Source organism: Euwallacea fornicatus, chromosome 5 (assembly GCF_040115645.1).
Source record: "Euwallacea fornicatus isolate EFF26 chromosome 5, ASM4011564v1, whole genome shotgun sequence".
Lineage (NCBI taxonomy): Eukaryota > Metazoa > Arthropoda > Insecta > Coleoptera > Curculionidae > Euwallacea > Euwallacea fornicatus.
The window spans coordinates 2,606,940-2,629,578 of record NC_089545.1 but is presented as its reverse complement, the minus strand read 5'-3'; the positions used below and the strand labels follow the sequence as shown (position 1 = coordinate 2,629,578).

At 34.9% G+C, this 22,639-nt stretch overlaps 5 protein-coding genes across 8 annotated transcripts; 2 read left to right on the top strand and 3 right to left on the bottom strand.

Moving 5' to 3' along the window:
* The first annotated feature begins 2,599 nt into the window (after positions 1-2,599).
* On the top strand, positions 2,600-5,597 carry LOC136339371 (nicotinate phosphoribosyltransferase-like). Its single transcript, XM_066282563.1, has 4 exons — positions 2,600-3,787; positions 3,838-4,021; positions 4,316-4,533; positions 4,591-5,597. Exons 1-4 carry the CDS (start codon positions 2,808-2,810, stop codon positions 4,859-4,861), a joined length of 1,653 nt encoding a protein of 550 aa, XP_066138660.1. The 5' UTR covers positions 2,600-2,807; the 3' UTR covers positions 4,862-5,597.
* A 311-nt stretch (positions 5,598-5,908) lies between these two features.
* On the bottom strand, positions 5,909-10,025 carry LOC136339375 (zinc finger protein 354B-like). 3 transcript variants are annotated; one of them, XR_010732137.1, is made up of 4 exons: positions 9,584-9,865; positions 7,717-8,407; positions 6,472-6,662; positions 5,909-6,227 (listed from the first exon to the last, which is right to left on the bottom strand). XR_010732137.1 is itself a non-coding variant. In XM_066282568.1 (4 exons), the coding sequence occupies exons 1-4, from the start codon at positions 9,929-9,931 to the stop codon at positions 6,192-6,194; spliced, it is 951 nt and encodes a 316-aa protein (XP_066138665.1). In that variant the 5' UTR covers positions 9,932-10,025; the 3' UTR covers positions 5,909-6,191. The 3 variants fall into 3 exon arrangements, 2 of the variants coding, with proteins under 2 accessions (XP_066138665.1, XP_066138664.1); XM_066282568.1 differs by lacking the exon at positions 9,584-9,865 and adding an exon at positions 9,899-10,025; XM_066282567.1 differs by having other exon boundaries at positions 9,636-9,865.
* Positions 10,026-10,090: 65 nt separating this feature from the next.
* Positions 10,091-14,156, bottom strand: LOC136339373 (uncharacterized). 2 transcript variants are annotated; one of them, XM_066282566.1, is made up of 6 exons: positions 14,091-14,156; positions 13,879-14,009; positions 11,165-11,365; positions 10,856-11,062; positions 10,548-10,805; positions 10,091-10,492 (listed from the first exon to the last, which is right to left on the bottom strand). In XM_066282566.1, exons 2-6 carry the CDS (start codon positions 13,967-13,969, stop codon positions 10,191-10,193), a joined length of 1,059 nt encoding a protein of 352 aa, XP_066138663.1. In that variant the 5' UTR covers positions 13,970-14,009; positions 14,091-14,156; the 3' UTR covers positions 10,091-10,190. The 2 variants fall into 2 exon arrangements, with proteins under 2 accessions (XP_066138663.1, XP_066138662.1); XM_066282565.1 differs by having other exon boundaries at positions 13,879-14,093.
* An 884-nt stretch (positions 14,157-15,040) lies between these two features.
* Positions 15,041-22,506, bottom strand: LOC136339370 (glucose dehydrogenase [FAD, quinone]-like). The gene is made up of 6 exons (XM_066282562.1): positions 22,039-22,506; positions 21,641-21,949; positions 21,096-21,302; positions 20,438-21,037; positions 20,190-20,392; positions 15,041-15,764 (listed from the first exon to the last, which is right to left on the bottom strand). Exons 1-6 carry the CDS (start codon positions 22,220-22,222, stop codon positions 15,408-15,410), a joined length of 1,860 nt encoding a protein of 619 aa, XP_066138659.1. The 5' UTR covers positions 22,223-22,506; the 3' UTR covers positions 15,041-15,407.
* LOC136339372 (uncharacterized) lies at positions 15,826-20,197 on the top strand. Its single transcript, XM_066282564.1, has one exon. It carries the CDS (start codon positions 16,497-16,499, stop codon positions 17,700-17,702), a length of 1,206 nt encoding a protein of 401 aa, XP_066138661.1. The 5' UTR covers positions 15,826-16,496; the 3' UTR covers positions 17,703-20,197.
* Positions 22,507-22,639: the final 133 nt, after the last annotated feature.

Genomic DNA, 22,639 nt, shown 5'->3' with positions numbered 1-22,639 from the left:
CTCTAATTTCAACTCTCAATCAAGGCGATATTAATTATTTAAGGAGGATATATCGGAAGAACCTAAAGTCATTCAGAACCTCAATATGGACCAAATTATTTAATAAGTAGAAGGTATAAAAGAAAGATTAAAGAATCATATGAATTTAACTCCTCTGTCAATAACAGAACACCTAAAGTTACTGCATAAAATTATTTGAAACCTTTTTTTAAGAGAAGAAAATTGGTGGGCCATTTTAACCATCAAATTAATACTCCTTCTTAGACTACCATCTGGGTATTCCAAAGCCCAAAATTCGGACCCAAATGTGCTTAAAGCATATACGATAATGGTGAAACTTGTCTCGAAATTTCCCAAATCGCACCACTCTGTGGCGGTCTGGGTCGACGACGGTCGTTCACCTGGAGCAGCTCCGGCGGAGGTTCCGCATTTGACGACCGTCCGGGATATCGAATAGGGATGAGGGTTGAAACGTGGTTTCACCTTCATGACTGATGATGTGTTCCGCTAATGTAGTGTGCCGGATTAATGTATTTTTCTTCAGGGTACAACCACCTAAATTTCTCGTCACAGACAGGAAAATAAGTAGGTTGAGACGGAACTTTGAACTCGGGCTCGAAGTTAATATAATATAATATATCTACACTCCTACAACTATAGAATAATAATAATAATTTATGATTTATTAATACAGATGAGTGAACACATTTGGCGAGAGAAAATGGTGGTGCTGACATCTTCGCTCGCTTAAAACAAAACAAGATTAATTGTCCGCAGGAAGCGGCAATTTAATCACCATTACCCCAGTCTCATACAATTTTTAGGACAAAATAAAAGCCGGAAAATGTATTTGGAATTATAAATGATAGGGCTAATTCCTTCTTTTAACACTTTACTTTAAATTGCTTTTAAATGGGCACTTTATCCCCCTTGCCGGCAAATGTTAAAGCCGCACAATATTATTTTTAGCAACAATTTATTTCGCATTTAATTTCGAAATGAAAAGCTATAGCTATGATAACTGGTGATTAGTTAAAACAATACCTCAATAAGCGCTGAAATATCACAGGTGAATCTTGGATAAATTCATATTTTATCTGATGTTTGATGGTAACTAGCAAATGGCGTAATCAATGTTCTACGTTTACGGTTCGCAGCCTATTGCGAGGTTTTCCCGTAGTAATGGCAAAAACAATCAAGATTTGTTAAGTGCACGTAAGTAAAGTCTATTATGTGCACGTAATTTAAATAAAATAAAAATTACAGTATTTCAGAGTGTGTTCATATAATACTTATTGCGTGTATTGCTCTCTTTAAGTATGATGCTATAGCAAATAAAACAAAAAATACGGCTAAACCCGGTCGTCTATACATACCCGCTGCATGCATGGAATGGAAATATTGAGAAATTAATTTTATTTCAATTTTTCATTTAATTTTTTGCAAATAAATGAAAGATACTTTAAAAAGAAGTTGAGAATTTGGTTTTCGCACATATATCTTTGGGCGCATTTGGAGAATTGTATTACTCTTTCACAGGTTTTAACCCTTATTAGCTCTGTTCCATAATCTAACCAGTTGACTTTCGATCATTTTACCACATGCAGAAACGTGAGTCGCACGATGTTATTAACCAAATAATTATCAAATTTGTTCATTGAATCCCGCATTATAGCGCTCAAGAACCATTTTTAATCTCAAATATATTTCGCTTGTTTTGCCAATTGAAAACAAATAAAATTTCTAGAATAATAAATCTTATCGACTACAGCCATGATTACAATGGAGCAGCTGGAGCCATATACGAAGAGCTAGACTAAAATACAACGAAATTCTGGAAAATAAGATCAAAATAGAGGATAATTACTCATCAACGTTAAATGATGAATGGATACTTTTCAGTTCTAATGCAAAGAAATAATTTTTGATGGAGCTTCCAAGTACTTACATGAAATAGATATAATTCATAAAAGACTTTAATATGGAAAATTATGAATCGGATGAGAAACTTAATTTCTGTGGTTGGTTCAAATACAGGATGTATGCACAGTAAAAGTCTTTTCGGTATATTTGGCTGTGTAAAACTCCTTACGTTAGTAAGTCTTGAATTTGATAAGATAGGAATCAAAAATGTTTTCTCATATAATGAAATCTTGGAGCTCAACGTGCTGAATATTGTTTCAGACTTGTAGGAGTCGGTATACACAAGTTCTCCATTTCTTGAAAAGATGCAACCAACGAATAGACGGCAGTAAAGGCTTTACCAGACAATTTAAATGTTTTCAAACGTTTTTGACCTAATACAAAGCTACGGGACTTCAAACTTAAAAACGATGCTATATCCATCTTTTCAAGATCATAGGGCTATACTATTACTATATATTACTAAATCTCTGTTAAATTGTGTCTTCTGAAGTTTTAAAGATATTCACATTGAAACTTTTCAAACTGAACCCATATGTACATCTATGTTACCCCGAACAATTCTGTTCGCCCTATAGTTGATTCCCAGAGTCAATCTTATTACACTTAAAAAAAGAAAGCTCCTTTAAAGTGTCATCTTGTCAAGATCAATTATTACGTCAATTTGTCAAATATGTGAAACATTTAAGTCAAATATTGGAAAAATAGTTTTGAAAACAAATAAGTTCACCAAAATTTGAATTAGTTTGGATTGAAACTTGCAAATTCGGAAGAAAATGCCATTATTGCGTGACCGTCCTACTCTCAATCAGATCACGAAGACACAGTATTTATAGCAGTGGCAATTTACAATAACACGTAACACGCAATATTTCCATTGAACGATGTCTCATCCTTCAGTACATAACAACATCCCCACGAAGAAAATGGGGCAAAACGGTATTATCCAACCCCTACTTACAGATTTGTATCAGATTACTATGGCATACGCTTACTGGAAATCTCAGAAAGACAGAGCTTCAGCAGTCTTCGATTTGTATTTTCGTAAAAATCCATTCCATGGAGAGTTCACTATATTCGCCGGATTAGAAGAGTGTCTCAAGTTCCTGGATAATTTCAGCTATTCAGATAGCGATATTGAGTATATTAAGCAAATATTGCCCTTACATGTTGAAGAAGAATTTTACAATTATTTAAAATCTATTACTGCCAAGGATATAAAATTATATGCTGTTAAAGAAGGTACTGTAGTATTCCCTAGAATGCCTTTAATGAGAATTGAAGGCCCACTCATAGTGGCACAACTCTTTGAAACCACATTACTAAATTTAGTGAATTATGCCAGTCTAATGGCTACTAATGCTGCTCGATATAGAATGGCAGCAGGAAAGCTTCAACTTTTTGAATTTGGACTGCGCCGAGCACAAGGCCCAGATGGTGGCTTGTCTGCATCCAAATATTCATACATTGGAGGGTTTGATGGCACAAGTAATGTGCTGGCAGGAAAACTTTTCAATATTCCTGTGAAGGGCACACATGCCCATTCTTATATAACGTCATTTAGCGGATTTAGTGAAATGAAAAACAAAATATTATCACCCAAAACTGATGGGTGTCCTAAGAACCTGCTAGACCTAGCCATAAGTTTCAGAAAAAAGCTTGTCTCATTGTTCAATGTACTATTGTCTGAAGTAAATGATGGAGAACTGGCAGCATTTGTATCATTTGGCATTGCCCTCCCTGATAGCTTCATGGCCTTAGTTGACACCTATGATGTAATAAAAAGTGGACTAATCAACTTTAGTGCAACAGCTTTAGCTTTACATGAATTAGGGTACCAAGCTTTGGGTGTTAGATTGGATAGGTGAGTTTTTTAAAGCTTATTTCAATTGGCGGTTAAATGTTGAGTTTAAGTGGTGACCTAGCTTATCTGTCCTGTGTGGCAAGAGAATATTTCAAGAAAGTTGCTAAAGACTACAACATTCCATATTTTGCGGATTTGATGATTATGGCTTCAAATGATATTAATGAAGAAACTATTCTAAGTTTGAATGAGCAGGTGCATTGTATTGATTCATTTGGGATTGGCACTCATTTGGTGAGTATAACTAGTTTTGTTTTTTCACAAATGGGACTAATTAGAAGATAATTGTATAAGGAAGTGATGGTAAAAATAATTCTGCAAACACTTTTCCCCACTGTTGAATTCCTTGCTGTTTTCTGGCCAAAATGATGGTCATTATTTATTCTCATTATTGCGTGACTATGCACAAGAAAACCCCCTGCAAATCCCAATTTAACAAATACTCATTTGGTTTTTACTTGAAAAGTTGACATGATTTCACTTACCTGGAAGTTAAATTAAACTCAATGTACAATTTACTTTCTGTAGGTTACATGTCAAAAGCAACCTGCTTTGGGCTGCGTTTACAAAATGGTTGAATTAAATGGACAACCTCGGATAAAACTTAGTCAAGATGTCGCTAAAGTGACTATTCCTGGCAAAAAAGATGTGTATAGACTTTATGGTGAAGCTGGATATGCCTTGATAGATATTTTACAAAGGTCTTCTGAGGATTCTCCAGTAGAGAACAAGAAAGTTTTGTGCAGGTAATAACCAGGATTTAAAAATTAATTGTGTGCTCAAACACATTTGTATTTGTTTAGGCACCCATTCCAAGAATCCAAACGAGCCTTTGTAACGCCTTCTAAAGTGGAAAAATTGCTGATTTTAAGGTTTGATCAAGGTCATATATGTCAACCTTTAGAAACGTTGCAAGAAATGAGACAAACTGTAGAAAGTTCTCTGAAAATTCTTAGACCAGATATAAAAAGAACTCTTAATCCGACACCGTATAAAGTGTCTGTTAGTGACGATTTGTATCAGTTCTTGCACGCACTGTGGCTGGCAAATGCACCCATTGGGGAATTATCATAGAATTAGTATTAAATTCTTTTAGAAGAATTCTTTTTGGCACAACTTTAATTAAAATCAATGTTTTAAACAGCATTTAAAGAAACCTGTTACTTTTATATTGACAAAACATATTTTTATTTCTTATATGAAAAATGCGAGACTTAGGTAGAATGAAGTTTGTTAAATATGTATTTGGACTTTAGCAATTATTAATTTAAGTTTTCTGTTTTTGACTGTTTTATGTGAAGTCTAAAACTATATTGTTGAAAGTAAGATAAGTACCTATTAAATACCTAAGACTAATACTGTAGTCTATTGACAAATTGAGGAGCAGAATTTGTGTATTTTCATACTGCTTTAGTGACATTCACTAGGCAAATATAAGAATACATAATTTTCGCATTATTTTTCCCAATAGAAAATGTCACAACAAACCTATTTAAACATTAGATATATGTGCTTCTTATACTTTAGAATTAATTGAAACCCATAGAACTTATAGTTTTTTTATGTAGATAAAGCAGCATGAAGTAATGAATATCAAGAATTGATAAATAAGTACCTAGACAATTCTAAATTAGTAAGTTTAAAAAGGCATCGAAGAACCTCTACTAAAAATTTTATTAGACAAGGAATTTTATGATACGAATGTAATCTATAAGAAACAACAGTCATTTTTCATTATAAACATGTGGGCGTATAAATATTGTAGCAAAGAATGACATCAAGATATTTATTAAAATGTTTAAGTTTTCCAGTTGTGTATTTTCATTTTCTTATTACTTACTTACTTCCAACGATAAAATACAAGTGTTTACCTTTTTGCCAAAGAAGAATAATTTTAGAAATTACCTCTGGGATATTACTAATTAATGTTGGCCAGAAGATCTCCCAGGGCTCCATTGAATTCTTTACTATTTCTTCCACATTATGTAAACCGACTGAGCGAAAATGACTTGAATAGTAAATAATTGATTTCTGAAAAAGCGGAACTTAACATGGAAGAGTATGCATTTTTAAAATGGTGAAAGAACTAGGAATAATCAAGGAAAAATAAAAACATCTATCTATAGATCTCAAATTTTTTTATGTAGCAAATATGTATTTGTTGCACCCATCGATGCCTTCGGATCGTCCTCAACTTCATATAGAATATACGATATGAGCTTTGCCCATCCCGAGGATTTGGAAGCCTCACATATGAATAACCGAACTTAGGCCGCAATACCATACTAAATCCCAGTTCAAGAATTTAAATTGGGTTGTCAAGTTGTGCTACGAATCCGGCGACATTCGGGGCTGGCAGCGAAGCCAAATCCAATGGCGATTTTATAAATCCGAAGTAATGCTTTTAGCTACTTGAGTTGTCGTGAACTTTGGAGTGATACTAAAAAAAAAAAAAAACATTTTTACACCCGATAGTCAAAGGATGGGGAAAGTAGCGACATCGATCTTTATTTCTATGTGCGTTACTGATGTGCCATAAACAAATTATTATTGATCTCTTACTCAACTGTTCTGTTTTTGAAAAAAGACAAGCAAAGTTACAGTTGAGTCATTCAATACACCAAATAATGATGCCTTTTTCAGCTACAAGAGGAAAAATTTATTAAAACACTTCTGAAAATTACCATTAACACACAAAAACTGCTGAAGTTCTTCCCACATGTCGGGCATGAAAACTTTTGTGGCTTTTGACGATACTTGTCGTGTTTTCTTTGAATATGTGTCCTAAGGTGTTGTTTCAATTTATATCTGTTGCCACATGAGTAACATATGAATTCTTCGCCTTTGTGATTAAAGGCTGTGTGAAATCTTAACTCTGGAAAATGCAACCGAAATATTAATGCACATTTCATTTGATTACGTCTTGCAACAATTTATTTTGGAGATTTTCTAATTTACTGTACAATGTATGTCAAGTCCTAGAAAGGTAAAATATTCCAGGAATAACTTTCTTATGAGCACTTTATAAAGGAGAAATGTTATACTCAGTTAGTTTTAACTGAGAATAGGGTGCAATTCCAGTTCTCCAACAATATGTGCTGGTGTATAAGTCTTTATTCGCAAATACAAGAGAAAGAAAGTATTATTAAAGTATTTGTTATTTTCTAGTAAGATCTTCAAAGCAGTTATTTTTTATTTCTATTCAAGGTTAATTTCGTTTAGTGCATTAACTTTTCGCATTTTTTAATATGCATAAATATTAAAATTAAAATAGGCTATCCAAGATGCCAGATGTCCAATTTTGAGGATGAAATATTTCCATAATGTAGATATAAATGTATGTTCAAATGCATACATACATACATATATAATTTCGTATTGTGCATCGCGTTTCGAACCTGTGAATTGTACGTTTACAAAAAACTAAAGTTTTTTTGTGCGTTTCGAGGCGATATTATTTCGTAGATGATTCAGTTGATTGGTGGTGCGGATACAAAGCAGGTGCTCGTAATCCGGAACTATTAATCGGGACAGTGCCATGTTCGATTGTTCTACAGTGTCGTGAGATATGTCACTAGTGTAGCGGATATTTAGTGACCGAAGTGAATGTCGTGTAACTAACTTCAATGTGTGAAAGTGAACATTACCAAATACTTTTTCCAAAGAAACGCAATCAACTCACAGGTTAGTTGTCATTGGGAATTTACCATGTTACTTTACTCGCTGAAATTTGTGACCTCACCTGTGACTCGGTCATCAACTTTCGTTTTATAACATGCCTCTTACTATTCTTGCGATATAATACATTATTAACATTATTAATGAAACATGGAATATTCGTACCTTTCGAAACATATCACCATAAATAAAATAGATTAATGACAAAATATAAAAATTATGAGAATCAAAAATACAAAAAATGTACTTACTAGAGCCAGTTTGAAATTCCATATTACACGTTGAACATTTAAATTTTTCTTTCCAATTCGGATTATGCATAGAACTTTTGTGCCGTTTCAATGCAACTTTATTATCATAAGCGGAGTTGCATATGTCACATACATATGCCGCGATATCCTCTTTTTTAAATTGATCTCTGATTATTGTTGGTTTACAAATGTTTTTCGCAACGGTTTTGTCTCCATTTTCCACATCCGCTAGCGACATAATAACAAAATTCTTGAGGGATTTCTGCTTTTTTAGCACAGATGATATCTCCTTAAGGGAGTCAGTGTCTTCCATTTTTGCCGACTTTGCAGATTTTTCTGACTTTACGTAAACATGTGATTCCCTCTCATCCCATTGTAATTGATCAATGGACTGGTCTGAATATAGGTTAATATCTTTGTCTGTGTTATAAATAGAAGAATCATCATCACCAGTTGCTTTTTCAGGTTCAGATCTAACGTCAATTGGTTCTTCTTTTAGTTTGAATTTATCGTTTATTAACAAATAATTATTTCCAGTCTTTCCACACACAACTTCTGAATGAGAAGAGCTTTGGTACTTTTTCAAAAATTTCTCTGATTCCTTGTATAATGCAATAAAATCGTAGGCTGCTTTCAGAGCCACTATACATGACGCACATATTTCCTTCACAGCTGCCTCAGAAATTATGATCTAAAAGTGAGACATAGAACATATGTAGGTGTTGCTATGATCTTTTCAGAATATAATTTTGTGGAATTGTGTTGATTAATGCAATCACTCACTAGGCCCTGAAGCACATTATAGCCAAAGAAACATCAGTAACCCTTGGGGAATTTGCAATGACTGTGAGAATGTGTAAGTGATAAAATTCTCTTAAAGGATGTATTTTTCCTCAAATCAAACTTTCCAGAGAATGAGAAGATATTTTGTGTGGTATGTTTTAAAATGAAATCTCTATATACTTTTTCATATTACATACTTGAAAAAAATTTTAAAAATGGTTTGGTCCATAGGACCTCATCCATTTTGCCATTGAATTGTAAATTGTGTAATCAAATTACTTCTACACTGATTTAATTGGAGGAATGTAATTTAATTACTTAAATTAGATTAAATTACTATAATTGCCCAGGGAATTACTTTTGCAAGTAATTGGTATTTAAATTACTTTTATTTTGCTCTCAAAAACTAGTAGTTTTAACTGTTTTGTTTAGCTAAGAGATTTTAAATCAAGATGGTTGTATAAGTATAGGCCAATCAGGAAATTAATCAACCCAAACAATATAAAAATCCTTTTGCACTCTAACCTATTGTCAAGTTCGAAATATCGACATGGTTTGCAATACCTTATTTGTGTACAGAAAAATACCTCAGAGATCTGTTCCTTACTTGACTAATTATATGAAAATTCTGTTAAGTGACTGGAGCTTTTCCACATTTAAGGTGTTGATAAGGTGATTCTGACTTTTCAAATAATGGTTTTTAAAATATTTAATCCAAAATTTTGAATATGTCAAAATAAAATCAGCATTTTGATGACAACTAGAAATAGAAGCTTATTATGATGTTTGTAAAAAAAGTCTTTGCTTGTATATTATGTAGCTTGGCTTTGATTTAAGTATTTTCCATTTAACTTGAAAAGCTTGAAGTAAATTTGACTGAAAATAATTTTTTCAGTTGTCATTCAAATTGGCATATCATACTGAAGGTAATATATCAAATTTCAAAGGCCTGCTAGGCAACCACTGTCAAGTGATGCAAACTTTATATCAGGTTTGCCCTATTTACTGCGGAAATAGGAGTGTCCTGTTAAAATTTGACCATCCGGTAGGTACATTAGTACATGCCGGATTTGCCTATACCTACCTAACATTCAAAACAAAGCTATAATGTAAACACTATGAGAATGAAAGCTTACTGAAGATGAAGTCACTATTTCCAATACTTCAAAGATGGACTTGCCATTCTTCCCGATGTCTGATAGAAGATAATCTAGGGGTATAAAATTATTACTTTCTTTAGTGTTTAAGCAACATATACAGCGAACTTTCTCCATAACTGCAACGCACGCTTTTTTCCACTTATTTTGATTTTTGATTAACTATACTCAAATAATCAAATTGGAAACACTGCAAACTTCACAAAACTTCAATCTCAAATGACAAAAATGAAATGACTTACGGTTGGACTCCGAGGTCCGCAAAGATGAGCCATGAAACTGAAAGACAACACCGCATTTGCGTGACGTAAGCTATCCTGTATTCTAAGTACATGTATCGAGGATCAGCACACGTAAATAAATATGCTATAATTAAATAAATATTTAAGCGTCATTAATTAACTGCTTTGTTTTATGAAAGAAAATACTTCATAGTTACTCAATTTACTTAATAAAATGGTGTATTTTAAAATTAATAATGGAAACGATATATTAAATAAAGTATCAAGATTAGAATGAACATGAAATATCTGACTAGCAATAAAAATCCTGATGGTCCCTCAATAATCCTCGCGGCCCCTCAGTGTACTCGCACAATCCGAACTTCTTAAGCAAAACGCATTTAGTCTTTGGGTTGCCCCATTTTCCTTTGAAACTCATCCAAGGAGGCATCTCGGTCAGCCCGAAATGGTGGAAACTTATGGAGGCCCAGGTCTTCCACGGAGTCCCATAACCTGTTCGGTCCAAGACTTTAGGAACCCGGATAAATTCATGGTCGCCCGGGGTTGACCAAAGGCCATGGGAGCCTTCCGCTGCGAATACTACTGGATGTCCGCCTGCAAAAAAAAACAGGTAATGGGTGTTTATGGAGCCCCATATCATGTTGACTACCTTGTAACCTAATAAATTCGGGGAACGAGGGAACTTGCGCTACTCCTTTTCGTTTAAGTTTGGACTCAAATTTAAAGACGTTGATGTTTCTTTCGTAACTGTAGTAAGCACCTGCATCGTGGACCGACAAAAACAGTTTGTCTGGATGATGGTGTCCAGAAAATGACAAGCTCATGTGTTCCCAATCCCCGATATGGTTCCCTATCTTACGATAATGCCCCAGGCATTTACTAAATATCAGCGGTGCCGGTACTTTCCCTATAAAATCCCTACGAAGTTAACTCATCAAGTTGCGAAAACCCACTGACCTAAAAAGCAGGCATCTTTCCCTTCGTTGAAGGGATAAAACATCCAGTAAGTTACGTGAAATGGAGGAACTAGGTCGATTCTTTGACTAGTGAGATCTCTGAAAGCGGGCGCGGAGCAATAATTCACAACAGCGTAAATAGGAACTGAATGATGCCCTTTTGGGTTCTTCCCGTAGAGAAATGACGACACGTTGAGTTTGAGTCCTTCTAAAACACAAAAATTCGTCATTATCAATTTTCTCATTAACGGTCCATTTTTAGTTTTCCTCTACGGTTTTTCATTTTGCGCATGTTGACTATTAAATTTACCTAACGAGTTGTTGGGCACTAGAAAATATTTCTTCGAATTATACTGTAAAAATCTAGCAAAATGTTTGCTTTGCGTTAAAATAGATCCCTTTTCGTCAGCTATGTGAGTGTTTTCTAGAAATTTATCTACATCCAATGGCATGAACTTTTCGTCTGGCGCTAGCCAGATAAGGGGAGCCCATTGTCTCACCAATGTTTCAACTAAAAAAAAAAGTGCGTATTATATCAACAACATAGCTTTGCTAAAAGTGTTCAAAATTAAAAAAAAAATTATCAAAAAATGAGCGTTCCTCCAGCAGTTTTCAATCGTTAACTTTTCGAAACCAGATCAAATTTGATGTAAACTATACTGCATTAAAGTTATATAATTAATTTATAATATATATTTTTACTAATAATAGTAGTTTAAATATATTACTCATAACAAAACTGTTTGGGATACCTAGATTTTCTAGTTGGCATAGTGTGTAATGATAGGATGAATTTTTGTGATGCCTGTTATTTCAGACTATTTCGAGGTAGAAGCAATAAAAGCTATGTATGTTATCTCTTTATAAACAGCAATGAGGGAAAAGTAAGAAAACACATAATCTGCAACTTTCTCGTAACGCAAAAATGCTATTTTCTCTTTTAAAAAAGAAATGTAAGTGTTTCGATAGTTGGTTATCGCAAGATATCTAATTTATCATATAACAACTATGATACACAATGGTGGCCAATAACTATCACATAACATAAAGAGGCCCTATACATGCAGGGTGGCAGTTTCACGTTTTTTTCTCCCATTTTATGTTTTCTTATCTATGCCTTATGTTAAATTTTTGATATTTCGTGCAGCTATTTTTTTAAGGCTCTCTAGAAGAATAGATTAAAATCGTAGGTACCCATATACAGAGTGTGATGTTTTTTGGTTCATGTATTATTTTCTGCTTTGTATTTTTTTTGCAATACCTTATATGAGTTTTGACACTTAATTTAAATTTCTTTTTCAATTCTTTAGCTTTTTGGGCGGTTACAATATTTTTATATTTTTTACCGTTTTTACCTACCTAAATTGATATATACTTAATTATAAATTTTGTCAAAAAATATATTGAAGACTTATCTTTACTCTTAAAAAAAGTTGTGGATAGTTTTCCTTTTCTTTTGAAATTTCCAATAAAATATTAGCACTATTACGTTTTAATTATTAATTTAGGATATGCACTAAAATTATTTTAATTTTTTTAGTTGGAAACGGTCGGCTGAACGAAAAAATTTCAAGGGAGACTATTTCTTCAGTACTGAAGGAATTCAAGAATAATTTTTTATTTTCAGGTATACCAGTAGCGTACCACTTTTTCTGAAATAATATATCCTAACATAGATGTAGGCACGCCTCAGGGAAAGCTAAAAACTATTTTTCAATTAAAGCTATGCGTCGTTTATAGTTGCCAACACCTTCAAGATTTCGTTAAAAATGCGAACCGTTCGTTCTTTTTGAAGAAATTAATATATATATTTTTTTAATTAAATTTGAACCCCCCGTATCTGCTGAATGAAGGTTTTTTCTATGTTAGTTTATATAGCAAACTGACATTATTTTTGGACGTTTAATAGTCTATGAAAGTTATGCGGGTTAAAACTGAAACATCCTATATATTTAGAGGAGTAAATTTCTTCGTTTGTATAACATCTAGACCTATTGTTCTGCTTTGGCTTCATATGAATTTAATTAGCGGCTTCATGTTATTGTTTTTGATATTGTAGCATGAAAAAAACTTTCTCTCTTAAACCATTTTTGATTCGGGCGATGTCGTAACTTGTATGTACGTATTTCAACCTAATTATTTTATTACGTGTGCATTGTAATCGAGAATTATATATTCTAATCTTCAAACATCAGTGCGCAAACACTTAGACATCAGCCACTCTCGGGGCGAAAATGTCATCAAGCGTGAAGAATAAGCAATTATGTTTCCTAACAAAATAGAATTAACAAATATCCATGTGCGAAACGAGCGCTAGAATACTGAGGCAGCCTTAAACTTGAAGTTTTAAAAGGAGATAAGTTTAAAATATCTATGCGATGAAAATGCGAAAATCGTGAAAAGTCAAGATGTTTAGGGTTTGTTATTAATTAATTAGCGATTTAAAGATAAATCAGTTAGAAATTTGACACAAAACAAATCGTGTGTAAATCAGCCGTAAAGGTAAACCTAAAGATTTATTTAACTGAAATTGTTCTTTAATTTGGCAAAAGTACTGATGTTTGGCTGCGGTCACCGACAAAGTGTGGTCTTGCTCTCGCATATAATGGACATCATCCCCGCAGCAGAAAGTACTACATTTTTAACTAGTGTTAAAACTAGCAAGTATTAAAGGGATAGTTTGTATTGCAAAATATGCTATTCTTCATATTTTTCTCAGTGTCTACAAAAGAAATACAAATTTTAAAGTAACGTTGAAGGCACAGAATTCAACGACGTGTAACGTTTGTTCTAAAATAGTGAAACATCTAGTTCACGAAAAGGAATGCATTATGAATCAATATTTAACATATAGGTTTTGTTGGAAACTGGGTTAATTGGTAGATTTTCATTCGCAAGCGAGTAGCGCAAATGATCACCTACGTAACATTATATGCATACTTTTCTGTTTAATGTTAAATGGTGCTGTAACCTTATCTCTTTCACATATCTAAAATTGCCTAAAGGCGTTCTAAAACTACTTACTTTTTCCAAAATCGTACCAACTGCCACCATCGCAACCACCAAAGAAGCACCAAAACACTAACAGAACTAGTCCAATTCTAGCGCTGGACATGTCTCACTAACGGACATGCTTACGTCCTTAGTCAGCAATCCTTAGTATCCAACAATTATCATTTGCTATTGTTCAGTGTTTTCAATCTTCATTTTATTGACCTTGATTCAGAGATACTCACCCGTTAACCGATATTTGGCGAGTGCAAGCCTTCATTATCAACCACTGTGAAAGAAGCAGCATTTGCTGAGCTTTCACTTTGTTTTCCATCAGAGTAGGTTTAAGTGTGTTGTATTTTTATTTCGGAAAGGTACAAAGGGACTCGTCAAGGGGGGTTTATATGTAGGGACGTTGCACGGGAATAGTGCATTGCAAATATTTTTTTCGGGCCTGCTTTGCAGGCGCGAAAACACGACTTTCGCGAATTTTTTTCTAGCTCATTAAGTGAAGTTTGTGTTTGGGATTTTAAAAAGTTGATTAAAAAAAATTGAGGTTTGAAAAACACACAGCTTTTAAGTCAAAAAATGATTTAAGAAACTGAAAACAATTTTCTAGCAGTCCGGAAATACAGGGTATTAATTATGTACATTATACAAACTTTAAACAGTGTTTCTTATACTAATTTTGAGATAAGCACACACATTAACATGGGTACGTATTAGTCTGGGTCTTAAGATATCAGAGCTTCAAAAAAAATGTTTGGGTGATATTTTGATTATATTTCTGTTCAATAACAGGTCAATTTGACGAAATTTTGGATACAGGGCGTATCGGTGAGAGAAACTCAAATATTTGCTTAGTTTTTCATATTCATATGAACTCTTTATCTTAAAATCAATCAAAGATACATTCTTTAAGGTTTGTAGAAGTACATTATGAACACCTTATATAAAAATATATGAATAAAATGTCTAGAAATCGGTTTTTCCCTTTTTCAGCAGATTTAGATTTGGATAAAATTATACAAAAAGTGCAACATTTGCAAAGCAAGTAATGTCCTCGCTCTTGAAGAGTTTCTAGGTCGTTGCGTCAAGAAGCGGTACCTGGGTCAACTGTTACTCAATAAGTCGTTTTACATATTCCGTCAATTTGCGAATTTAAGGTCAGATAAATATAAAATTGTTATTAAGAAATGACCATTATTATATTGAGGAATCGCTATTTAGCACTTAATTTGGATGCCTACGATCTTGCATCTCAGATCTGTTAAGGACAATTTGCGCAACAGAGCCGCATTTGTCCTGATTAAACTTATATTTTTTTTAATTATATTTCATTACTTATGCTATTTTTTAAATAATTATTTACACTTTCTATTTATTTATGTTTCCATTTCTAAAAGATTTTCTAATAAGCACGTGGTGCATTTTTCAAAACACCCTTAAATAAAACCACAGTTTTCATACTCTAAATTCATAGTGTTTCCACTAATTATCACTCACATGGCTCTTTCAACTGTCTTTTGCCCAGAAATCACTAAAACATCCTCATATCTCTGTTATCTCACTTCATCCTCCCAACTTTCTTTAATCATATCACTCGCCTTCTCCCCAATCATGAAGATAACAGCGTTGGTGTGTCCGGCCACAACGTTGGGCATGATGGATGCATCCACCACCCTTAGATTTCCAATACCATGGACTCTGAGCTGCGAATCCACTACTGAAGATGGATCGTCAATGGGGCCCATTTTGCACGTACCCACATGATGCCCCAGGGTGGTAGCTAGTTGCCGAAGAGAGCACGCCCAGTACTCGTCCGAGTCGAGGACTAATTGCTCGCAGTTGGGGAAAGGTAGTGGACTGAGGGTTGCGTTGTAGCGTTTGAAGTGGTCGGAACGGGCTATAGAGATCGCCTAAAAGAAAATCCAAGTTGATTGGATATGGGAGTAATTAAGTGTGCAGAGATACTGTTGAGGACCATCTGATACTAAGAGGAAAATTTCATATAAACGTGTCTCAGCAAAAAAAGAGGTTTGGAGCGAAAAAGGGAGGATTTCATATGTTCAACTGAATATCTCAAAAACTAAAAAAACTGTTTTATTAGAGGCAAAATCGGAGGCTTTCTTGAAGATTTCCGAAATGTCTACATTTTGAAAATATTTTCAATTAAAAAATCTTGGACTCAAAGGGCTGCATACCAAACTGTAATTTTCTAGCTTTTGCAACTCTTTAAGTATTTCTAATAGGCACTCAGGTATAGACATTCTAAATAAGAAACAATAAAAAAAGGGCCATCATTTTTGAAAGCTCTTGGACTGCGCTCTTAACCATTTTAAGTGCGTAATACGACCATTCACGTTCGTTAATTAAGTTTTCCCACACAATGAAATCGAGCCCTATGGATGACACTAGAGCTATAATTTACCGTAATAAAGCAGTATCGCAAGTTGCGACCTAAAAACGATACCGCTAACACAGACCCTTAAGGTCCTTTAATGTTGACATACACTTTGTTTCCATGCCGGTATCCATGGCACGCAATGACACCCGTATGGTCTTCAACCTGAATTTCCATCGATCATTCCTTTCAGCCCTCTGTTTTACCTATTATAACCATGTAGCTTCTAAGTCACATTTCGTCAAACATGCCCTCAAAGGGCTTCTTAGTGAAAGTGGAACTCGGGATCCAAAAAGTGAGCTGTCCGGGTGTTTGGTTGTGTTCCAATGGAAAAGTATCATTGCAGCTTTACATGCTGGACTCTACCATCCAGACTGACTCCCACAAGCCCTTCTTTCCGGTTAGCTTCAAGGAGAAGTTCATATTTTACAAGACCTTTTTGAAGGAGAGGAGGCTCGGCGAGCTACAAAGAACGTTGGGAAGAGAGTGGATTTGTGTCGAGTTTATCCAGTGGAAAAGCTGCGAGGAAGGAGTGATATTGGCTAGTTTCCAAACCACTTTAGACGACCTCCTATACCCAACAAAACCTGTAGATCGAAAAAGCACTGAGGTAGACCTGCTGATGGAACCTACACAGATATTCCCTGGCACCATATCTCCTAAGTTAGAATTAAGAACCAGAACTACTATAGAAGAAATCACAGTTCCAGACCAGGATCTACAGCGCTTTGATGGTAATTTTAGAAAGCGGACCTGCCCCAAACATAAGAACCTTTGGAGGAGGCCGCAAGTGCACCCCAAATGGGTGTGCCACAGTGTAGCCTATAGCAAAGCTCAGCAGCGCTGTTCTAAGGGTTGCAAGGGAGAAAAAAGGCCCGCATTCAAGTATAAAAGGGCAGAAGATGACCTCATATTGAGGCTTAATCCGAATAAGGTGACCAAAAATGACGTGATTAAAGCCGATACTGGTAAAAAGCACATTAAAGAAAAACGCTGTTATTGTCGAGATGTTTCGCAGGAAATCGACGAAACTGAAGATGATAACTCAGAGATAAAGTTAGAGCGATCCACAAAAAGTAGGCCGTATGGGTGCGTCTGTGGAAACCAGCATACTCCTCAGCTATGCCCAATTTGCTCAAAATACGAGGGAACATTTGCCAGAGATTCAACCTTCAATCCACTTTCAAAACCGAAAAAATTTCTTAGTGCGACAGAGCCATTAAATAGCGTGAAATATTATTGCTCCTATTGCAGAAATACATATCTAGTCAGAAGGTGTCCCTGCGAGGATATAGAGGTGCCATCGCAGAAGAAAAAGGTTTGTTTGTGTGTGCCTGAAGAAAGTAGGGCAGAAAATTTGGTGACGAAGTTGCATGAAAAAGTAATGAATACGGTCCAAGCTGGAAGAGTGAGAATCGATGATTGCATTGGAGATTGTGAAGTGGCGGAATAGTGATTTTATATGTATGAAACATAAGTTTTATAGAAATTGTTTCACATAATGGGTGCGAAATTATTCCATGTCTCGTTTAAGCGTTGAGAAGATAAAAAAAAACTCTTTGTTCTTCCTGGGTCGTTAGGCAAGAAAGCACCCCCTCCATTAAAGATTTTTGTTTGAAGAAAGAAAAATCATTAACCATCGCTTTTTCAAGATATGACTGAAAGTTACATTATTTTTTAGTACAGACACCTTGTGCATTGTTATTAGAATACAGGGTGTTTCAGTTTTACTCTGCGGCCTTTCAGGGGGTGGAAAAATATCGCAAAATGAACGTCTTTGCGCGGAAAAATTTTTAGATTTTCAGATAAAAAAAAAAAAGAAGATTCCTTTGCAGTTCTTGCAATTCTTTTATTTGCACAAATTCCTATTCAAATTTAATTAGAGAACGGATACGGATGAAGTTGAATTTTCAAACAAAGGTGTTTCATTTTGTAATTTTCTGAACTCCATTCGAGAGTGGGAGATTAAAACTGACTAATGCAAAAATATAGGGTTTAGTGATAATTAGAGGGCTTTAATGATACTTATTTCAATACGTGTTACCTTTATTTTGAATATTTTCAACGTTATCGTTAGCATTACTCGAATTAGCGGTCATACGTTTCACTATACAGGATGTATCTTGTTATCATGAAGATATTTCAAGAGGCGATAGCACTCTGCAAAATAATTTTAAAAAAATGTTAATAAACCCATGGTCAAAAATATACCATTTTTCATAAATAAGATGGCAAAATTTCGTATTTTTTCTCAAATTTTACGTTTTTTTTAACCTAAGACGTGCATTAAATTTTAAAAATTTAGTACATCTATTTTCGTCAAGGCCTTCCACAATAAAATATCAAAATCGACGGTAGCCATACACTGAGTGTTATGTTTTTTGGGTCATGTATTATTTTCTACTTTGTATCTTTTTCGGAAACATCTTGTACGCGTTATGGTGAAAATATAAATTTCTTCTGCAATTTTTTAAGTTTTTAATCTCTTGCAGTATTTTCGTATCTTTCAATATTTCCGAAGAATTTTCAAAAATAAGTATCAATGCAAATTAACAATAGAAGGAAAGTAAAGAAAAAAACAATCATCCTACTCCATTCTCAATTATCTAAAATAATTTGTAACATTTCATCGAATTTTTTAAAATAAAAATGGTTTTAAACGAGAAAAAAATGATAGAAACTGTTGAAAATATCCTCCTCCTCAGTGATGCCCTCCTAGATCTCCCGATCTGAATAGCCTAGATTTTTCTTGGGACACCTCAAATCATTGGCTTATAACACCGCAATTGAAACAGAAGAAAAATTGCGAAATGGAATAGTGGATTCCTACATTATCCGCAATACTCCTGGAATATTTGAGGGAGACCATTAGTTTTTGAGGTAAAGAGTGGAGTCTTACATCTGAGTAGGAGGACGTTTCCAACAATTTTTAGGGAAAAAATTTGAAACTTTGCTGTATCTCCAAAAATAGTGCTTCTTTCACCATGAATCTGCGAGCATTTTTTATTATTCTACAAAGTACTATCGCTCCTTGAAATATCTCCATGATAATATATTATACTCTCTACAAACAATACCCGTTAAGTTAAGCAATCCTCTAATGTGTTACCGATAGCGATGATTTTGCAATTTTCACTATGGAAACTAGCAATCGCTAAAAAAAGCGAAATACTGCCAAGGTTCATGGCTAATGTTAATTACGTTTACGTCTTTTTCTCACGCGATATCAATTTTGGTAGTGCAAGAACTCTCTATTATCTGTATTAAGTTAACGGCAGTTAAAAATTTCTATTCTATAGTATTCACCTTTTTATGGAACAAAAATGCTTAATTTGCGGGAAAACTATTAAAGGCACTTAATATCCATAAAGTTTAGATATAATAAGGTAGAGCGATAGAGTAACTCGTTACGCATCAATTGGAAATTAATGTGTGCTCTTTATACTTTAGGGCACTAAATTAAATCATTAACTAATTTTAGACGTTGTTATGTCTATGGTTCTGTTTGGAAATTTAATGAATTATTAGTTCATTAAGGAACAGTGTATTAACATAATAATTTCAGCGAAACTGGTACTGACTTAACATGACACACTAACTTACTCTCACTGCAACAGACTTATAATCCATATCTCAAGTAACTGGGTTGATCACGACTATAAAGAATGCCGTCGGGGAAAATATGCAGGCATTTTCAGAAAAACTAAAATATTTGTGTGCAACTAATTTTGCAATTAAATCAGATAAGTGTGCGTGTGCCGTACGTCCAAACCAATTGGGCTGGAAAATGACCCATTAGCACCAATGCAAGAGAGCCACTTTCTTACGAGTTTTATATCGTTATTTTTCCAATAAAGAAATATGCTGTTAGTCATGTTACGTTTTTGCCTTTGCGCGCTTAATTTCCATCAACGTTGCTTAATTAATAAATTTATCTTACCATTTTAATTCCTTCCACCATCGTCTGGACATCCTTATCTTCAGAAAGGTAATTGGGGTAAATAACAGGCCAATGCCACGGGTTGGAATCCTTCAACATCACTCTGCCCCTGCTTTCTGGCCTCAGCAGGACCACGGCTATGCTGAACGACGGAGTACCAATATAAGGGGCATAGATCTTTTGGAAGGTGCTTTCAGGGATCCCTATGTAACTATACAGCTTTGCTCCAAACCCTCAGAGCCACTTACCCAACAAACTTCTGAATCCGCCGTAAACATCCCCGTTCAAAGCTCCAGCCCCCAACACGAGTTCGATATCTGGATAATCATTTCCTTTGTCAGCAAATTTGGTCTTAAGAAAAGCCAGCGCTTCAGCTCCTCCGGGTACCGTGAAAGGCCCTCTCCCTTTAGCCAGATAGTTAAAGATATCCTTAGGATTTTGAACGCTCAGATCCGAGATAGTCACACTTTCATTCACAAAAATTGGAATCACCGACATAGCCAGATGATCCTGGAAATTATAGCCCACAGGGAGGTCTGCCAAGACATCGATCCCAACACTTTTCAGATGTTCCTTGGGCCCCACGCCACTTAGCATCAACAATTGGGCACTATTGATGGCACCTGCGCTCAAAATCACCTCTTTCTTTGCTAAGATTGTGTACTTCAGCTTATCTTTAGTAAATTGCACCCCATAAGCCCGCTTTTGATTTGAATCGATTAAGATCTTTGTGACCCTACTTTGGATGGATATGTGCAGGTTTGGTCTATGAGCTACAGGGCGAAGGAAAGCTTTTGAGGCGCTGCAACGTCTGCCATCCTTAAGGGTCGCCTGAACCCTTCCAAAGCCTATAGATTAAATGATGATTTTTGATGGTTCATACACGTACCATAGTGTTAGCTTTACCTAATCCTGCATCGGCATTGAGGTCTACATTCTCGTATCCTAGGTCTTTTCCGGCTCTGATGAATCGTTCCAAAAAGGGGCTCTCGTATCGCGGGTGTTCAACATGTAAATAGCCGGATCTTCCGTGAAATTGCTCATTGATGTTTTCGGAGATGGAGCAATTTTCGGATTTAATGAAATAAGGCAACACCTTTGGGTAGCTCCATCCTGAAAATATTAAAATTAATTGTGTTGAAGGTTGTATTATATCGTTATTTTGAGTTTTAGCTTTTTTATATTTTCTTTCGTATATACAGGGTGTCCCAGTTGTCAAGGTAGTAAATTCAACCACGTATTCTACATTGGAAAATATTGTAGTTTGTTATATAAATTATATACCAAAAATGCTTCGTCACGAAAGTATATACTTATTATTGTATATATACTTAATTAATTTATTATTTTTTATTATTATTATTAATTTTTTTATTGTACTTTTTACTTACTAGAAGTTCAAATTAGGAAAGCATAAATGAATAAATTTACAACAAATTCGTTACCCTCACCTGCATTACCCATTTTCTCCCACATATTAAAATCCTCCTTGTTCCCTCTGGAATAAATCATGAAATTCAGAATACTGGTACCACCTAACCCTTTGCCCCTGGCCATGTTGCAGCGCCCTTCTACGTGCCCCAGACAAGCTGTCTTCAGTTTTTCACTCTTGTACCCCCAATTGTATCCAGTGATAGAAAGAATGGAAGCCGTTAGGGGCACGTCAGTAAGGAAAATTTCGTCTTGTCCCGCTTCGAGAAGCAGGACTGACCAAGAAGGATTTTCGGTCAGGCGGTTGGCCACCACTGACCCTCCAGATCCTTGCAGAAATTTGTTGGTTAAAGCCCGGTATTCAAAAATTTTTCGCAATATAGCAAGCATATATATTCACTGAATATCTAACACTTACCTGCACCGACCACTATGAAATCATATTCTTTATAAATTACACTTTCGTCGCGAATGGTATTTTCTTGACCCGCAAACAAGCTTCGAAAGCTCCGTAAAAGGAATTCTGATAACTGAGCATCACACAAGATTGTCCTGGATAGCACGAAACCTAGTAACAACCAGAAAAGCGTCTTTTGACCCATAACGTTTGCTTTAAACTGAGCAGTAAAAATTTTGGCGTCTTTCCAATGTTATCAGGTGTGTATTTCTTAAGCAGCAACCAACCTTGGAATCAAGATCCTCAGGTTAATTCGAATTCATAGTAAACCCATCGGACTCGGTAAATGTTCAAATGTTGTAGTCCATAAACGACAAGAGCTGCAAATATTGCATAAAGGATCTGCTTGATTTAAGGATGGTCAATACATAATTTAGTCCTTGTCTGATGTGCCTGTGTGTTATTAAGCACATCTAACAATAGCGACTTATTCGATTTAGTGCTCAGCAACATATGCATTATTCAGATCGATAACATGCGTAATGGGACCTCGTTACGAATCTTTATTATCTTGACGATCAAAATCTTAATCATATTCGCGAATAATTAGTGTGTAGCATCG